Genomic DNA, 19,769 nt, shown 5'->3' with positions numbered 1-19,769 from the left:
TGGTAAATAACCATAGTCTAGCTTTAAGAAAACAGTTAATTTTAGGATCCTTTAAATGCACGGAAATTAGCAAATGTTTCAGTATGCTAATTTTTTTTAATTAAAAGATATTTCTGCAGTAAAAGCTCTTTCATATGCACTACTGATTCTTCATCAAACGTTAAGTTTCCAACTTAACACCAGTATAGCCGGTGGCAGCCTGAAGGTTTACCATCTGCTGCCACCCAAAGTCACGGTGGCCACCTTCAGAACATATGCATCAAAGCCCTGAGATAAGAGACTGAAGGAATACTGCAGAAGTCAGCATAAGGGGAATCACAAACCCAGAGGCAGGCAACAGGCAAGTCACCAGGAAAAAAGAACATGGTGAACCATTAGTCACCCCACCGAGCACCCAACCAAGGTCATGGGGGACAACACTGGAAGAACTAAGGACTGCTCGAAATGCACTGCTCTCCTGCGGGTGGCTTTAATATAAATGCAGTCCTCTGTCACACCGCAGCCGTTTGCTTCCCCAGTCCCCCTTTCTTTTCTGGGTTTTTTTCCCCCCTCCCTTCCTTTTCTCCCCCATTATCTAATATTGACTTTTTTCCAGCCTCCACACTTTCAGGACGTGGCACAGAACATACCTATGCTTTTTATTTACCTGAGCAGGTTTTAACACTGATCAAAATAAACACCTCAAAACATGTTTGCTTACAAAAATGTGGCTTTAAGTTCACTATCATGCGTTGAGAAATAGCTCGTGCTGGATCAAAGAAAATGGAATAGGACCTCTTACTGGAGTAGCAGATACCTGAAGGGTTTTGAAGACGCACCAGAGCTAAGGGATCACTTTAAAACCAGTTCCATTTTTTAATTAAATTGACGTTCTACACTGAAAATACATCATGTAATAACATCACCAGTCAGCCATCTATTAATTCTGGTCCTTATCTCCTAAACATGATGCAATCTTATCATAGGATAGATTCTCTAGCAAAAGTCCTACAAACTCAAAGATGTATCAGCTGATCACCTAGGATTTTTCTCCTTGCGTTTACCTCACCTGTTGGAAAATCCGCTTCAGGTAGTGACAGATAACCAGGAACGAGACAAGCTGGTCCCCTGATCCTAGCACGAGTGCTTGGGACTGCGCGAAGACCTTGGCAGGGGCCAGCGCACAGGTGGGTGCCGCACTCAGGGCAGGGTTGCGGTGATGAGGCAGAAGCAGGAGCGCAATTCCCCCCACTCCCCTCGGCTGTGCCGGCTGTCAAGGCTACCAGGATTAAAAGATCTACTTAACACAGATTTATCCTTGTCACTTTTCAGATTACACCACCCGGACTCTCGCTCGTCTCCCTCTGTCGTTATAAAGAGAGATTACATTTGGCTAATATGTATGAAAAACGTGATTATTGCTTATCCTGTTACCTGTGCAATATGAATTATCTTCAGTTTGCAATTATTCCTCCTTTCAAACCATTATCCTCAGGAACTTATGGCTCGTATATTCTATGACTTGCAATAATAGCGTACTTAAAAGACAAATGGTGCAGCTCTAAATAATGCAAAAGCTAAGAAAGCAGCAGATATTCAAATTCCAATTTTTAAATACTTTTATTTGGTTGATAACAGAGAGGAAAGTCCGCTTTCTTAGTGCAAACTAAAAACTGGCCAATAAGTGACAAATGGTTGAATATTAACCTAGAAAATATATCTGGTGGGTTATACTAGAGAATACGGTTTACAATATGAAATGCCACTAGGCTTCGCAGAGTAATTGTCTGGCACCAATTACGTACTAAGCAACATAGTAATATTTAGGAAGATAAACTTAATTGTAGTTTAAAAGAAAATATCTCTATAAATTATTTCTTTTTGGAGGACAGAACATACATATAAGTTCAGCCTGCACTGGAATATTCAATAATTTAATTTCTATTTTATAAAGAGAAGGGTAAAATCTGCATTACTTGACTCAATCTTAGGCCTGTTTTAGGTCAGATGAAACAAAACATTTGCTGAAGTCAAAAGAAATTTTAGTGAGACAAGTAAGAAAGAAGCTAGAGAGAGACAAAAGGTTATAACAACAAAACAGTCAGAAATGTTCACACCAGTATAAATGGATAAATGGAAAGACTTCAGGAAAACAAGTGGCAGGTGTTTGAGGGCAGGGAAAAAGGGACAGGACTCTTTCTAGCTGGGAGACAGAATGAGTTTTAAAGTTGAGCAAGCTTTGTTGCTTGGGGCTTGAAACCTGACTGTAGCTTAGGAATAATCCCGTAGCAGTAGGGAAAGGGAGGTAGTGAGCCAAGAAATCAGTTTTGACGACAACTCTGTAGTTGATTTGATTATGTAGGACTTGGCAAGTGACTTAGGAAACTAAAGGGCTATCAAAACTTAAGCTCTTAGAAGTTTCTTTATTTGTATTAATAGTTACTATTATTACGCAGTTTCAGATTTTTAACGATTTTTGCCATTGCTATTTTCCATTATACCGTGTTTGGATGAGGAAAACTCCCTGGTCGGTTGAATTCAATATAACATGTTTTCAGCCATTTTCTCTTTCTAAGCATTATAATGTAACAAGAATAAATGTCTGAACTCGATGGTACTGTTTATTACAGCTCCCTTTTCCCCACACCCTTTACGTACACACAGCTACTCATTCAAACCCATAAGATGATCTAAAGACTCTTGGCAGTGCGCACCTGAGAGCCATGTGAGAGAAAACATCTGCTACAGCCAACTCAATTTCTCAATGGCAAGTCTTTAACCTTGCCTCAAAATAAAATGCCAAATATTTAAGTTTCTAACAAACGCTAATGGAACATAGCTGCCTATGTCCTGTAACTCACACACAGCACACACACTGCCATAAAAAGAGCTCCTTTCTCCTACCCTCTGATTAAATTCCATTAAAACTAACCATAACCTGTTTGAATTCAACTATGGGTCTGCAGATTATGCATGTGAACTCTACATATAGTCTATATACTTGTGCTTTTGGGCACTTTCACTTATCAAGTAGACAAGTAATAATCACACTTTCTAAATAATTAGTAATACTGATTTGATGGTTCTGCATATTTCTAAGGTCAATTCATCAAAATGTACTACCATCAGACTTATGACTTCTCATGATAGATAGCAAGACAGCCACAAAAAATAACCTATACTCAAGATTAACAGAATTACTTCCAGTTCTTCAGAAAATAAGTTATTTACTTCTAGAATCCTCTTTAGAAACTCCAAAAATAATTTTAGCAAGGCCCTGATGAGAGTATTTTATTTTATAAGGTTTCAGATTGTTCAATAAAGCTTAACAAACAGCGTATTGAACAACAAGCTCAAACGTAGAGACATCTGCGGAAGAACTGATCACAGTTACACCAGTGCCAATACAGACAATGTGGCTTGATGGGGGACCAAGGGAGGGGATAGAAAAGACATAAAAGACAGTCATTGGTTACAGAAGCATAGTTATTACTTAATGCACTCTGCTTTCAAGATGAATCTTTAAACTGAATGAATCTAAATAACAGAGGGTTCTAAAGAATAAGAAATTGGGTTTGAAACAGCATCGTGGAGATATCCAGCAGCACCATAACAAAGTCGTTTCTTTAGGGGCCAGTTGTAGCTTCAAAGGAAAGACTTGCCTAGGGCAGAAACTCAGCACAGAATCTGCAACCCTGATTTTTAATTAGGCAAATTTTGAAAGCAAAAATCTTTGCTATTCAAAAAGAAGTTTTCTACTTTAAGCTACATGAACTGATGAAATAATTGATCATGGTTGGTGATAACTAGCTAAAATCTTTAGCTATTAGCCTGTTTTCAATACAGTACCTCTGGTAACACTAACAAGAGTTTTGCTGGCCAATCAGCAGCACCTCAGAGCTCACATTTGCAGGACAAAAGCCACCTTCATAACTGGATTAAACCTCTATGTTCAGAAGCCTACTCACAGGTAGAATCTTCCCACAACAAACACATAAAATACCTGCAATCATCACCTAGTTAACCTTTGACACCACGAAGTGAGCAAACACAGCAGCAGCAACATTCAAGAAACATGGTTTTCTCAAGCGAAGTGTAAGTCCTATTGGGTTTATTATAATAGATTTATACCACAGTCTTTGCATGAGAGCAGGAGCCGAAGGATGGGAAGCAAGTCACAGATATGGTCATTCTTCTGCGAATTTTCATAACGTTTTAAGGAGTTTAATAATGTTAAGATCTCTAACTCTCCCCAATTCAGCAGAAAAGGGTCAACACAGTAAAAATTATTCAGGTGACAAGGCAGGCAGAAAGGCAGACAGAGGGAAAGATGGCACATTGGGAATAAACTAGGCTAAAATTAAATGCCTAATCATTCTGCCTAGCCTAAAATAGTTTGAAAAACCCAAAGTTTCAAGTAGCAACAAGCATTCTGTCTGTGAAAATGAAGCCAATTCAAAACATTTCAAGAGGCTTCAAAAGAAGAACAAAGACTGACATTACTCTAAGAGAAGGCACTGAACCTTTCAGTATTTGATGGAGTGCAGGTTAACAGCTGGTTTTCTCGAGGCAGGACTGCAGCAGGCACCACTCTGGGCTTCAAGCAGCAGTGGGAGAACAAGTCTGCAAACCAACCACCACCATTTTTAAGTCAGTGTGTTTAAGCCAATCTTGCACAGGATTAGGCAAGACAGCAGTAAAAATGCCAGTGGCTCATTACTATCTACACACCCATTTTCTGCTGAAATGGAAGCAGCTACCTCAGGGTTAGAATAGAAGAAGAGTACTTTCAGGCACAGCTTTGGGTGATGCTGAATCACTTACAGACTTGTGCCCAAAAGCATGGCATCTTCAACACTGGTCCTGAAAATCAGAATCCATTTTCAAGAACAGGCACACTATGTCATCTGCTTGGCTCCAGTGAGGATACTTAGACATCTATATGGATTTCCCCGCAATGTGAGCTTTAGGGCACATGCAAGCAGAGGAGGTGGCAAAAAAAAAGAGACACTGAGGAAGGAAGTGAGATGGTCCTTTAAACCAAAGGCAGAGGCATCATCTCCAGCACACAGATACACGTGTATGCTTTTGCTTCATATTCACATGCATTTTGTGTATGCATTATAAAATCAAATAAAACATGCTCTGCACATTTGGGCTTAGAGCAGTTTTTCATTTGCCTCACAACTTTACGAACACTTAAACACGAACACATGAAAAAAGACAGCATGCTCAGATTAAGTTCATAATAAGGAGAATCTGGAAGCAGGTATGCGGAGTACAAAGACACCTGAAAGGATATTGCTCCCTTTTTCATACAATAATTAAACATTAACTCTGACCTCTATGATATTGTTTACACATGAGCATACCAGCCGTATACACAAGCCTTCTACTCGTCCGTACATCTCCAACACTAAGATGTTGCATTTTTGCCATCACCAGATTGTGATTCTTCCCAACTCTGCTGCAAAGATCTGGACGTGTTCAGCTCACACCTGGGACACCTGTTAGAGCTGTGCTCAGAAAGATCTAGATCTGGTAATACCAAGGACTCCAAAAACTTCATTCTGATCAAGCATCTTCTCCAGTTGCTGCTCATTATTCTTAAACAAGAATGAAGATACCGAAAAGGTCTTTCGTGGTTCAAGTCCCAACACTTCTGCAGCCTCACATTGTCATAAGAGTAATTCACAAAGTCCATGCCTACTGCACCCATTTAGCAGCTACTAATTTAATTAGTGTCTACTAATCCAACAGACAGGTGCTCTTTCCAACCTGTATCTCTGATACATATACAGAGCGGAACCCAGGCTAAATACTTACAACTGAGGAAAGGAGATACGATGAACATGAAGTCAGAGCTGAGAAAACCTTGTGTGCTATAAAAACAACCATAATACCTAATGTATATAGCCCTCTGAGGAGAAGTTATCAACTTATGCACATAATTACAACAAAACAGGCAAAGAAAAACGAAAATCAGTCCCCATAGCTAGGTTCAGTCCAACAAGAAAAAGAAAATGAGAAATACAGACCTTAAGAGATCAGCTACAGGTTTTCTGATGCACGTTACAAATGCATAAATAGACCATGCACCAGTACATCACACACAAGCCAGGGACTACATAAGGAACTACCCAAAGGCACAAGGGAATTGGCGTGGCAAAAAGGAAATGAGCCTTTACAGTCTGCATTAGCCACAGCCACATTGCTGAATAATACATCATCGTAAAAATATTTGGTAAGTTGATAACTAATCAGCATTATCAAAACAATGCAGCAATTCTTTTGGTCTCTTAATGAGGCTTGGGAAAAATCCGTTTGGTCCTTTACTGTTTACAGAGGGGTATTACCCTGGGATTTTGGAAGACATTATTTGCATAAGTCAAAAATAAGCTTGGCTTCATTGCCCAATCTTCGTCTTTGCTGGGGATTTCAATTCCAAATTCTCAGGGAAGGAGAACAGTCATGTGCATCCCCAGCCCCCATTTCAAGTGACAGTTCAAAAGCAGGAATTTTTACCCCTCTATATTTCAAGTATCCACCAGTTTATTCAACTGAAAACTCATCTGCTCGTCCTTACCCCAGTATTGTAACCATGACTTCATTTTTGAAAAACAGGCCTCATCCTATTGAATGCCACCAAACATGTACCTTATCCTTTAGCTCAAATATATTTTGCATGACCTTACATGAATTGCTTAGATAAAAGCCTTTTTTCTTCTACTTTTGTTATTTTAAAGTGCAGATGCATTTGAGTCATTTTCCCCTTTTGTTTCATATCCTTAAGATCCACAGCTTCAAAGACAAAATGTCAGCATGCAGTCGATTTATGACTGAACTCTTGAAGAGACACTGAAGAATTACCTTGTCAATCACCCCAAGGACTCTGAAGGCCTTCAGTTCCTCGGCAGGGCTCCTTAGGTTCCAAGTGGGCCTTGAACTTAGTGATCCTGGAGGCTAATGGAAGATATCAAAGATTATACATCAATCAGGGTGGTACTTGAAGGAAGACTGCCTGCTGAAGCAAATGCCAGGCCGAAGGAAACTAAATTTATCATAAATCAGAGAGAGTGAAGATGAAAGGAGAAGTTTTCTGTTTGTCCTTAGTGGGGGGAAAAAAACAACTTGCAAGTAAATAAAAAAATTGAGATAACATTGAAAACAAAAATTTTAAAAAGAAGAAATAATGAATTTTTATACTTTTTATGCTTAATGGAACCTGGCAATCGATTACTCAATTCTTACCCCATCACAATAATCAATCAAAGCCTTACAGGTATTCTGGATACAAAATAATTCAGAGATCACTGAGGAGGAGAAAGCAAATTAGAGGCTTTTTAAGTCTGAAGAACATAAAATACAGAATTATAAACAGGGTTCTCTCGTTCTCTAGTGAGCTTTGTGAAATCCTTTTAATAACAAGGCACACAACAAAAACTATTCTAAAACTGCCTTAGAAAAAGGTAGCTAGCTAGGTATCATTAATCTAGAAATCAACACCATTGAAAGAGAATTGGCAGGTGCTAACTATTCAAGTAGTTAATACGCACAGATTTTTGTCTGTGCTATGTTTTGTAGTTTCTCAGGGCAAACTCAAAGCTTGCATGTCAGAGGAGGGAACAACATTTTAAGTGGAAGTCTTCTGAGACAAAGATCAACCTCTTAAGCATTGCATATACCTCTGGCACATTAACAAACAGATTCAGAAGTTTCTAGTTGCCAACTGAGAGAATTCATTAGATCCTCCTCCAAAAATTCAACATGCAGCTTCTATTAGAACCACAGACCTGGATCTCTTCCTCGCAAATAAGGTAACTTCCTTTGCACAGCCATTGAATGCCAAACTCCTTTAAAGCATAACCTGGCCTCCCCAAGTATACTTCTATTGCACAGAGGTAAGGGAAGAGGAAGGTGAAACTCCTTGATTTTTAGGCTTCTAAGACGCAAAAGCTGTTTATCTAATTTCAGCATCCTGAGGCAATATTTAACAAATATGTCATAAAGGAAAACTGCTGACAAGCAATTATGCTGCAGATGAAATCCAAGAAATTTTCCCTTAAGATCAGAAACTCCCAGAAAAACTGAAGAACCCGAACAAGGTAAATTCCATTTGCCTCCTCAATAGTGTTTTCCCTCTAGTATCCTTACTGTACTATCCTCAAAGGCCCGAGCACCTTCTCGAAGCCCTCCCCAAAACAGGTTCCCCTTCATGATGCCAGTCAACCACCTTCTCTCCTTCCAAATTCTTTACCAAAAATCAACACTTATTTAAGCATTGCCCGCAAAATTCAAAAGAAAGGGTCATAAACACATGTTCAAGAAGCATGGAGAAAACCGTGCCTTTCTTTTATATTCACCTACTGGGCTTGATGTTCAAAAGAGTTTATTATTTCTCTTCATTTATTTGTCTGGGTCTTATAATTGTTTTGTCATGTAAACACTGCCAAGCAAGAGTACCAACAGCAGTTAAGAGAAAACAGCCCAGATTCTACAAATCACTAAAAAACCCACTACATGAAGTTTCTTCTCCAAATCTAATTTAGGTTCCACATTCTAGTGAGCTGTTGAAAGGTCGAGGGAGTTCGTTTGTTTGGTTGTACTTTAAGAGTATGCAATTTTTCTGCAATAACGAAATATTTGCTTTGAAACAAAAAGCTGTACTAACACTGAGTTTATTCATGACAAGATTTCAAAAGCATTCTAAGGAATACATTTAATGAAAGAGAGTATTTCCAAATCCTCTAGACTATTATAAAAGATTTCCACTTTCTCTGCATGCTATTACATTTTATAACCATTCCTCCATAATCAAGCTTTTAAAATTTTCTTTTATGCATAACATTTCAACCATGAATTAAGTTCACACATCTCTACAGCACTTAATAGTTGGCTAATAACAATATAGAATTAGACTTCTGCACCCATCATGTCTGAAGAACCCAAGAAAACCGGTATGTATTTTTGGGTCCCTCTCTAAAATATCACCAGTGGTGGCAGAGTCAGTAATACCGGGTATACACACTGCTTTCCGTATACGCATTCTACAGACACTTCTCACTGTTCCCAAGAACAGGCCTCTGCTTTGTTTATAACCATATGCTAATTAAAATGTTGTTTGCTTCCCACTAACCTTCTTATTGTGTGAGAAAATAGTTAATTACTGAGCTTCTTACTCTGTGAGAAAACAGCCCCTGAGCTGATAGTGATAAGGACGGGATAACAAGAAGTAGTTAATCACTTCAAGGTTCTCTCATATGTCAAAGTATGTACTCCTACACCAATTAGGACAGAGCTGTGGCTACTTCAAGGAATACCCTTATCATCCTCAAGAAGCTGGCAAACTTACAGTAAACTTTTACTGTCCTGAGATGACTCGATACCTTAAAAGGATAATGTGAGGAAGAGTATCCCTACCCAAATGACCACTGAGGAACAAACTCACACCTGCACAGAAGTGTTTTGCTGAAGCTGCAAAATTTAATACACATGTGCAAAAGGGGTATTCGGTCATCCTAAGGAATATGTGAGCTTTGGGGGGAGTTATGTATCAGGCAGGCAGAATAATGAGAATCTTTTTGTATATAAATAATGGGTGAATATCCCCAGTAAGGTGTGCTAGATTTGTGGATTTCCACCTAGCACCCGACTTCAAATAAAGCAATATCTCCTCTCTAAACTACTTCTGGTTTCGAGAGCTTTTGTTTCAGGTAACATTACCTTAAAATGGTTAACAATCACGTCCACAGCTCCCAGTCGTTTCAGGTTATTTTTTGCTCTTTACTGTACTTCGGTTTAACTATTGCAAAATCTAATATTGGAGTCCAGTGATGGGGAGGTATCACCTTCTGTTGCGAACCAAGCTGGAAGAAAACTCTAAATACTCAATTCCCAGAACTACAGCAATTAAGCATTCTATGAAGCTGCCTGCTCTTCTGAATAGAGTAAAAATCCAAGCTCAGCATCTAGCCAGCAATAAGAAAAATAACTAAATAACAGCGCTCTCATTAAAAATAGAGGAACAAAATAGAAAAGGAGAGTAACAAAAATTCAAAGGCTTCATTTGCCTTTAGAAATAAGGCATTTATATTCTAGAGAAAGTGGCAGGCTACCTCTGCTTGCAGAAGGCCTTCAGCAGCCTGTCCAAATGCTCAGCATGCTGCTCAGGTATCCCAGGACCTTCTCCTCTGTGGTTAGGCCCTATATGTTTTGAAACTATTTCCAGACTACACTGAGCTGCACAGCTGGAGTTATCTGATTTGGGATCCGTGTCACCAGTTCCTTTCCCACCACCAGCTTTTGGCTGGCATATGCTAATTTCAAATGGAAAAGGATGATGCTGATTGTGTTGCTGGGCTCTGCAAAGACCCAACAGCTTGTGGCCACCACTTGCCTTCGGAAAGCTCTAGTTTTACAAGCTACACAATGAAATATGGCAATAGCTCTTGCCTCAGCTTTGGCATCACTGCCAGCAGTTGTAAGAGCAAGGGGAAAAAGAGAAGTGCACCACCAGCCAAGCAAGAGGAAAAGCCTCTCATGTTAATCTAATTTAAAGGAAGAGCACTATCCCCAGCCCAGTGACACAAACAACATCTGATGGGAAATGATTCTACAGCTCGTGCTGCCACCTTTGACAGCAGTCAACACAGAACCTCAGGATAAAAAAAAAAAAAAAAAACACGCACACTTTCACAAACACCAGTGCAGAGCTGCACATCAAAATGCCGTCTCCCCTCACCCTTCAGAAGTCTATGACTGGAGACTTCAGCAACCATCCCCCCGTAGCACGGCCAGACCCTCAGCTGCAGGCAGGAGATGCCTTGTTTTGAAGCAGATACTGCTGGCCTGAGATGCGAGGCTCCACACCACGGGTGTGAAAGAGCATCCAGGTCTCCTGACCTGGCAGAACATCCTGGCCCCTTCCTCACTCTGCACCACAGGAAAACAAGGCTGCATCTCTGCATGCATCTGAACACAGACAGAGCTATAGTGTGCTTCAGAAGGCCCCCACTGATCACCAGTTTGGGACTGCATCTCCCCTGAAGCTGGGACACATCCGAGGTCAAGCACATCTGGAACTAGCATCAGACAGGAGTGCAGAATGTTATCTTGGAAGCCTTGAGACTGAATTTCTTATTTTATGTTAAATTTACATCTCAGAGAACTACAGCAGTATGTTTTCTTTATACTTCATGCAATTTTCATGCACATTTAATGAGAATTTTAGGAAGTAAGGTGTCCTATGAAAACTACAAAGACTGAAGACTGCTTTTCCTGTTTGGGCATCAGGCTTGCATGTAACTTTTGTTACTAAATTGCTTTGAAAATCAAAAATAATTGACATTTTAAAAGACAACAGCTTTTATAACAGTGCAAAAAGAGACAATTCAGAATATAAGAAATTGAGCATAAGTACAACCAAAAATAATTTCAAAGAGTGAAAAAAATATGCATTATAAATATACCAAAAATGTTAAAAGGAATACACAGCCTATACGTGTAGCTATGCTGGGCCTCACAGCTGACAGCTATGTAAGACTGCAGCTTTCTGATGGTCAATCCAGTGTAATTCAAAGGCTGTTACTGCAGCTCCCACTCAGGTTTGGAGGTGGCTTCCCAAGAGCTGCTACTTATAAAGGGGCAAAGAAGAAAACACAGCTTGAGAATCTGCAAAATGGCCTGCTGCTGCCGTCACACAGCATTCTTGAGCATTTGTCGTCAAGAAGATCCTTGAGACTGCTGTGCTGCGCCAGAGGAGGAAGAGAAGGACACTTTTGCTGCAGCTTGTTTTTCCAGAAGGTCTGCACGCCTGTTTACAGCCTCCAGAAGCTGTCTCCACACCTCCCACTCACAGCAAGGCTTTTCTTAATGTTTACAAGACCCTGTCAAGTAGTTCCCAGTTCATGGTCAGTCACAACTGCGTCAGTTCCCTGTGCTTCTTTACAGCCTTAAGAAATCTTCTATCCATTCTTAAGCCCTCTACCCATAATCATTTTTCTTTTTTTTTTTTTTCAAACAGTGCCAAGGATTCTCCAAACACCTCCTTTTGTGCTCCTTTCTTCACCATTCAGACTTGCCACCAACAGGGTGGTTGCTAAGGATGCTACCCTTGAGGGCTACAACTATCGGCTTTTTATTGAGGCAAAAAAAAAAAAGTAACAAACTACTATTGTTCTTCGTTTTGTTTCCATGGCATCAAAGGTAATTTCTGCTTCTCAGCTCTGAAATGCCAGGTCTTCACCTATAGGGAAATCTGGTCTTCAAAAACCCAAGGGCCTGGGATTTTGGGCAGCAGCAGATTAGCTCACTTCTGCCCCAGGTTCCCAGAGAAAATGCCATGCTTTACCATCACATAGTGTTCAGATGGCAAATAGACGGCTTGGGGTGCATTTAGCAGGCATAGTCTTTTGAGACTGCTGCACATGGTTCAGCACACAGCTGGCAGCCCGAGCTTTTGGGGGATATAAGAGTCTGAGGGTGCAGGACAATAATTGACCCTACACTTCTGAGCTTACCTCTTCCCTTGCTGGACATTTCTCTGGCCTGGTGGGTGAAAAAAAAAAAGTAAAATGACATGTCTAAGGAGGCCAGGTGAGCCTAGTTTTGATGCTGATCACTGTGGCTGTTCCTTGGAAGGGCACAAGAGGGAACACAAAGCTATCTAACACCAGACATGGGTGACAAAACAGTTGTGCCTTGTAACATCAGGTCATGAACAAGAACACTTTGCCTTAAATGCCGCTGCTTGCTTACTAATCAGACCTCTTCCTCCAAAGTGTAAACAGTCTCAACACCCTCACTGCCTATGAAGTTCCCTGCACTGAACCATGCTTCCCACAACCAAACTGCACTCTGCCAATTGTAATATAGGCACAGATACTGCTAGGGAACAGTATTTGTCCCAAACCAATTTCAGTTAAATGGTTTAAACTGTGCTGGGCTAACCAGTGTAACAGCACTTGGCCATGCTTCTAGGAAAGGCTTCCTAAGTGTAGTAATGCAGCGATTCTTCTCAAAGACTCCAGTGTCCCTCCAGAATGGAAGTGATGAGAGATCTCTTTACAGGCTCATGTGAGCAAAAAAGGCATTGTACAGTGTTATTTAAACATACGCATTTATATCCTGTCCAAGCACCAGCATTTGAACGAGGGACAGTATCAGTCAGCATGACTTACAGCAGTAGGAGGTGCTAGTGCTAACACACCGGTCTTGCCCCAGCATGACCAAAGGCATGTAAATAGCAGCTAGAGAAATATCAAGCTGGCATGAAGTGACGGTGGAAGTAGGCATACGCACTAACCTTGTACCCTATAGTCTTCATTTCTTTAGGAGAAAGACACAAAATATCTGCATGTTTCCACTAGTATCTCCCAAGAATCACACTGTATATAGATGCAGGTCATTTCAGTGCACTTATCACTGTCTGCATGGGGTGAAATAATTCATGCAAACTCCAATATAACCTATCTTGGGCAGCAAAAAGAATAAGCAGTAACTAAGGTACAAGAATTCAGGTCTGCTCAGCAACCAATGTGCAGGAAGAGTCACATTCCTCACTTTCCTTAAGACACTAAGCCAAAGCACAGAGCACACCAATTCTTAGTGGTTCCTACCATTACCCTTACAATAACTTTGGGAGATTATCTTTCAGCTATAAACTTGGAGACAAGCTGCTCCTCATCACAACCATTGTGACCCACCAGCACCATCTGCCCTTGATGCCAGCAAATTCCAAAGCTCTAAGATAAAAGTGAAGTTCATGCATTATGAAGAGCAGCAAATAAAAGATATTAAAATACACGTACAGACTTAGGTAAAGCAAAGGCAAATCATGGAAACATGGCTTCTTTTGTAAAAAGGAGAATAAGCCAGGTGCAACATTTCCCTTGCACAAAGTCAGAATTGCCCTAACTTGTCAATTTTGAGTTTCAACACAGAAGGAGAATAGCATTCTATTCTCACTAGCTTTTTTTTCTTGTCTTACCCCAATTAATCCTGCTTTCCTTTGGATCTGTAAAGAAGGCATGTGCCTTATTCAGTACCTCATAAAAGAGGAAATGCATTTTTATATATGAACTTGAGAGGTAAAGTAACTCACTTCTTCCTCCTTCCCGACCACAATTAGTTTTTAATCTTATAAAAAGGCAAATACAGGTTGTTAATGTTTTTTTTTTCTTGTTCTGCAGTTTCCAAATATACTGAGGTTTTCATTCAATATAGATTCTTCCCCATTTTCACGGATGTTTGACCCAAAGAAAGACTACCTAGTAAGAGTTCATATCAGTCCAAAATACTAAATTGTTCAAAGTACAATTCATAGCAGCAGCAAGACTCCAAATCTCACAAAATATATCCCATTTGGAACATCCTCAAAATTGTACTTGTGGGCCCTCAACATAAAAAAAGCAAAACCACTGCTTTTTTAATTCACTTATTAGGCAGTCGGATTTTATAAGGCTTCCCATTTTTGCAGCAGTGGTCTCCTTAAAGCATTTTTAGATCTGTGCAAAATAAGCAGCAATAATCTTCTGCCCCTTTTGTCCTCACTTGATAAAAATGTAAAGAGATAGATAGGAAGTTGGTAACTTTCATATTTACTACAATAGGGTGGCCACTGACAATCACACACGACTGCAGTAAAAGTCCAATGTAAGAACAGATAAGTCCCAAAGGAATTAGCTGGGGAAGGGCAAAGTAGAAATTTGAGGGTGTCTTGGAATAAGCTTGCTTTGGTTTTTTTGTACAAGTACAGATAAGGGTGTTTCTGCTTACGAAGGTAGGAATTACTACAGAAACTCTTCAAAAATCAAGAAGCAGCTGATCACTCAAGCACATCCAAGAAGACATCTGCAGAGATCAGGAAGAACCTTTGCTCAGTTAAGTATGTACTTCGTGGGAAATTCATGGATCATTCCCCGTCATGTGCTTGAGCCATTTCTGATACACCATCGCGTGCTAGGCTAAAGAAACCAACAGCCTCTCTACTCCCTGCAGGACCAAGCAACATTCCCATGGGAAAGTCAAAAGAAATGTTATTCTGGTGGGGTTTTTTTGCTTTACCTTTAAATTCTTTAGCATAATTTAAAAAGTTTACATCATTAACTGCAGAGTAGACAGCATGTGAACAAATAGGCCTGGATTAAATCAAGCATTCCCTGTAATGCTCTGAAATACAACCAAGAAGAATCAGAAAGAACAGCAACTTAATAGAAATATAACATCAAAATACTCCTCAGGCCTCCTGAAAGAGAGAAAATATGGACAGTTTTTGAACCTCAAGCTTGAATATGCTTTGTTAAAAGACAGGATAATTTAATTCTATCAAATTCTGGTTCAGAAAAAAAAGAAATTAAAGCTTACCATAGAAATGGATGCATCTTCAGAGGATTTATGGTAGAGACTAGAAATTTTTTCTGCACGCATAAGGTATTCTGCCGTCTTCCTTTTCACTGCTTCTCGACGAGTTGGACTTGATTCACCTCAACAGAGAAAAAGAATGTTATTTTTTCTAGAGAGAGAGAGAGGTACTAAGTAATCAAAGTACGTGACTGCTTTGATTCTAGCTTTTTGATTTCCTTTGGGTTATTCATAATCAAACCTACAGATATGCATCTTATAAGAAGTAAGTACTATGATCTCAGAGTTCTACAAAAATAACAATTTAAGCTTTGCTATAGACTAAGGTAAATAAAAAGTCTTTCCTCATTTTCCTGTGATCTGGTGTATGTTCCTATGGTAACATAAGTAAGAACTAAAACAAACCACTGGTCTAAATGTTGTACCCCCCCCACCAAAAAAAAATCAATTAGGGAGGACAAAATAAGACACTTACAACAAAACAATAGAGAAACTTGCTTTTTCCCCATGTTTCTAACATGGGCTTTCCTAAGGATAAAAGAAAGTCAGAAATGCTATCAATAGCCAGAAGGCAACATGAGAGACACCACGAACTCTTGCTCACAACTTTCTGATGCTACCTGCTCCTTGCCTGTTGGCTTGGGGTGACACAGCAAGAAATGAAGAAGCGCTTGCACCAACTACTTCAGTTCCCAGATGACCAAACAACCTTTGTGCTATATCTAGTCTTTCCACACTCTTCCAAGAAGTGAGAATACTGTGACACCACATAAATTCTGTACTCACTCCAAAACTTGAACAGTTCATGTTTAGGCATTCACATCACATGCAGTATGTTGTTATAATAGACTCCATTTGTGATGACAACACCCAACCATTCAACCACTAAGCAAAGATAAAAAGATTGTGAGCCACAATTGTTGTAACAGAGAATGGAGAATACTACACTGAAAAATAGTTATGGACAACTGTCCCAGAAGACATCAGAGCAATAGCAGAGACTTCATATGGCCCTGACAGTCTCTTCCAGCCATAAACGAGGCCAGCCGAGACTTTCAGATACACAGCCTTGGCTGTGACAAGCTTCTGCACCGACAGGTGTGAGCCAGCACCTCTCACAAAGCGATGCTCACACAGGGCAAGGAACTGCAAGGATATCTGCTTAACAGCTACTCAACATGAAAGACAAGGCAAGGAACAGGAGAGGTAATAAATTAAACACGCAAATACGCAAACCCTAACAAACAGCAGATAACAGAGACAATAACAAAGGCTAGAACTCATAAGACACTGATCAATGGACCATGAAAGGAACCTCTGAGTATAACCTTGAAGAAGTTCAACCAGAAACTTTGTAACTGATAAGAAAAAAAAAAGGGGGGGGATTATTGTGGGTTATCAAGAATGAGCATCATAAAAAAGGGAGAACTTATTACGGGACATCTAAGGGAAAACTTACTCTGTAAACCTTGCAGGCAAAACCTACTGTGGGAGGTTTTCAGGGCAACTGTGGCAATGTATAACACATGAGATATTTACGGGCAGGATTAAAGGTGAGGAAAAGAAGTGGTCAAGCTGGAGGAGGGGCACAACCATGTGAAAACAGAGGTGGGAATTACACAGGCTGAACGTGTGTAAGCATGCTGCTGGTCAATACGGTTGCCCGACTCAGCCCTTTACCTGACCACTACCGTCTGTCTTACCTTCTTATTAAACTCTACTCCTCACTATTTTCTGCACGAGTGTGCTCATTATCTTTTGTGCATAAGATACACCAATAAACTTCAGGCCAGATAAGCAGGCAACTCAGACAAAATGTCCAAGACCTGGACCATGGACCTGGGGGGCAGCTACCAGAGAACCTGAACAGCAGGTCTTTCCCTAACCAGCAGTAGTTCAAAAGAGGCTGGTCTGCTCACGCTGCCTGTGGTTATGTAGGTGTCTCTAAAGCCAAAATCCTTCTGCCTGCATCCATCTGTTTGTGGTCAACCATGTCCACACAGAGTACATGCAGGTACAAGCAAGCCCCTCTCAGAAATCTGCACTCAGTTTCACTACTGGCAGGACCCAAAGAAGGGGTAGACTGCAGCCATGTCTCTCCAGCAGCTCAGGCAGGAGGAATCGCTCTGATCCTTCAGTCAGCCAGATGTGGCTTGCTTTAACCCCGACTTCTTCATAAAGGAGAAGAAGCAGATTACCCGACTGCTCAATTTCCCCATAACATTTTCAAGATGGCAGATAATAACGAAAAGTTAAGTACAAGGTCTCTTCAGAAAGTTCATGGAGAGTTCCTCTGCTGTAAGCTCTAGATCTGTTTTCCTCCTGCCCCATACAAGAGGGGATGAATCATTGCTCTTTCTTTTATCAGTCCTTAAACTCAGAGAATGAAGAAGGCAGAGACTCTTTTTCCCTTTATGTTGCCACAGTGTCCTTTTGACCCTGTTAAAATAAAGACTCCCCCTCCCTTTCCTGACTACAAGCTACCTAAACACACAGAACCATCACACAGACTCCACCAAGAATAAGTAGAAGAGACTCCAAGCTCTGCTGTAAATGTTATTATCCACTTCACAGCAGGAAGGAAAAGTGATAGTCACCTCCTTGGACAGAGAGACACAGCCCTGCTCTGCAAACACCTTGGACTACACTTGGTTTGGGAAGAAGCTGGACAGTCAAAAATTCAGTGTACTTTCAGCGACAATATTATGGATATGTAACAATTTCTCAGTAGTTTCTCTCATTCTAAAGACAGAGGGGACTTTGTACCAGGTCCAGCACCTCTAATACCAGCCTCCACTTGGTAGGACTCATGTGGGTAAATTCCCCTAGATGAAACTGCCAGTCTCTTATTTCAATCTAGGACAAAAAAAAAAAACAAAACCACACAACTCAATTGTTTGAACTTGGATTTGGCTTTATCAGAAGAGAATAGCTACATTTATAAAATACTGTGTGTGTTGCAATTTCTTTAAACATGACTAACGCTCTTGCTTTCATCTCTACATTTAATCTTACAGCACCATAAAACTTTCTTGTGCCGATCCACTGGTGATCATCCACATTCTCTTAGACACACAAAGTGGTAGTTGCTCAGGGAAAACAAGTCATCTTCACAGTAAAAATAAACTCTTCAGCCAGCATTTTCCTCAAGCAGACTGGTAGAAAACTGCTAGGTTAGTGTCTAAGGCTATCATAAAAGTCAAGCTTACTGCTTAATTGTTAGTTACGTGTATTTAGTTGGGACATTTATTGCCTTTTTTTTCAATGCCTCAGTAATTTTATAGTAATTAAGGCAAACAAGCAAGGATGTCCCCTTAGAGCTGTCTTTGTTCTCCCTACTTTCACAAGACATTAATTTCAGTTTTCCTTCTACTTTTCCTTCCTGAGTGATTTGTTAAATAACATTTGCAAACTGTTCACTCATTAAAATCTTCAGTCATAAAAGAGGGTGTGGATTCACAAAACAACATTTACTCAACAAGTTCTTGCATCTTATTTGTGAGTATGTTCATTAACAATTCAATCTCTGAATACCTTAACAGGTGAATGCTTGAGAATTGGATTTATGGAAGTGGGATTTTTGCTTTTTATTCTTTATATTAGTTTAACCAAGAAAAGGTAAAAAGAAACATTCTAATACAAATTCCCATTTAAACAGCCAGTATCTCACAAAAATCTGTGAATGAATTCTAAAATCTAATAAAATTTAGAAAAAAGTGTTGCTTAAAAAGCCTTAAACACAGGTTGATGAGTAATAATAAAGACCCCCTTAAACTAAAGATAATGTTTAGCATTTATGCCAAATTTCAGGTCATAGAACTTTTCGCTTAAAACCTAATAAATCACTAAAACACAGTGCTAGTAGAACAAATCCTTATCTTTGACAGATGTTAAAGCTGTGGTGCAGACTTATGCTGTTTTTTTCTTTAAAGGCAATATTGCATTTTGTTATGGGATAGTATTTCTAGCTATGCAAAATGTGTACTCTTGAAAGAATCCACTAATTTATTCCTAGTTAAGACCTTTTGATTTAAACACTGTGTGAACATACTGAGCTCCTATTTCCATTCTGCGGTTAGCCCACAATAATCTAAAGAGGTATCTCTCTTTAATTACAATTTATAACTTGAAAGGCATTTTTCTTTAAATGGCAGCAAACAGGAAATGTTTAAACTGTGTCAAAGCCTTTGATGAATCTTTACAACTGCTCATAAAAGATCATCCTGCTTAAAATAATATTGATTTTTCATTTATTTTCCTAGATACTAGAAGATTTACGTTTCATCTGATCAGGATCAAAGCTTCTCGCCCCTCCTGATCATGGGGATTAAAACAGCAATGTCATTTTACATGTTTAAAAACTACACTGCTAAAGCAAGATATAAAAGTGTAGCAAGGCTGATCATAGAGACCTTAGAATAAAAACCCCT

General features: G+C 39.7%; 1 protein-coding gene across 5 annotated transcripts in view; it reads right to left on the bottom strand.

The window, feature by feature from the left end:
* Nucleotides 1–19,769, bottom strand: part of RPS6KC1 (ribosomal protein S6 kinase C1) — a 95,394-nt gene that overhangs the window by 35,951 nt on the left and 39,674 nt on the right. For 4 of the 5 annotated variants that reach the window (XM_074163644.1, XM_074163653.1, XM_074163679.1 and 1 more), the window contains 2 exons: nt 15,343–15,461; nt 6,850–6,942 (listed from right to left, as the gene is read on the bottom strand). In XM_074163644.1, coding sequence (XP_074019745.1) covers nt 6,850–6,942; nt 15,343–15,461 — 212 coding nt within the window. The remainder of the gene's footprint in view (nt 1–6,849; nt 6,943–15,342; nt 15,462–19,769) is intronic. The other variant, XM_074163670.1, reaches the window with a different exon arrangement.

Source organism: Numenius arquata, chromosome 2 (assembly GCF_964106895.1).
Source record: "Numenius arquata chromosome 2, bNumArq3.hap1.1, whole genome shotgun sequence".
In the NCBI taxonomy this organism is placed as follows: domain Eukaryota; kingdom Metazoa; phylum Chordata; class Aves; order Charadriiformes; family Scolopacidae; genus Numenius; species Numenius arquata.
The sequence above is the reverse complement of the archived record's forward strand: the minus strand, read 5'-3'. Positions and strand labels throughout refer to the sequence as shown.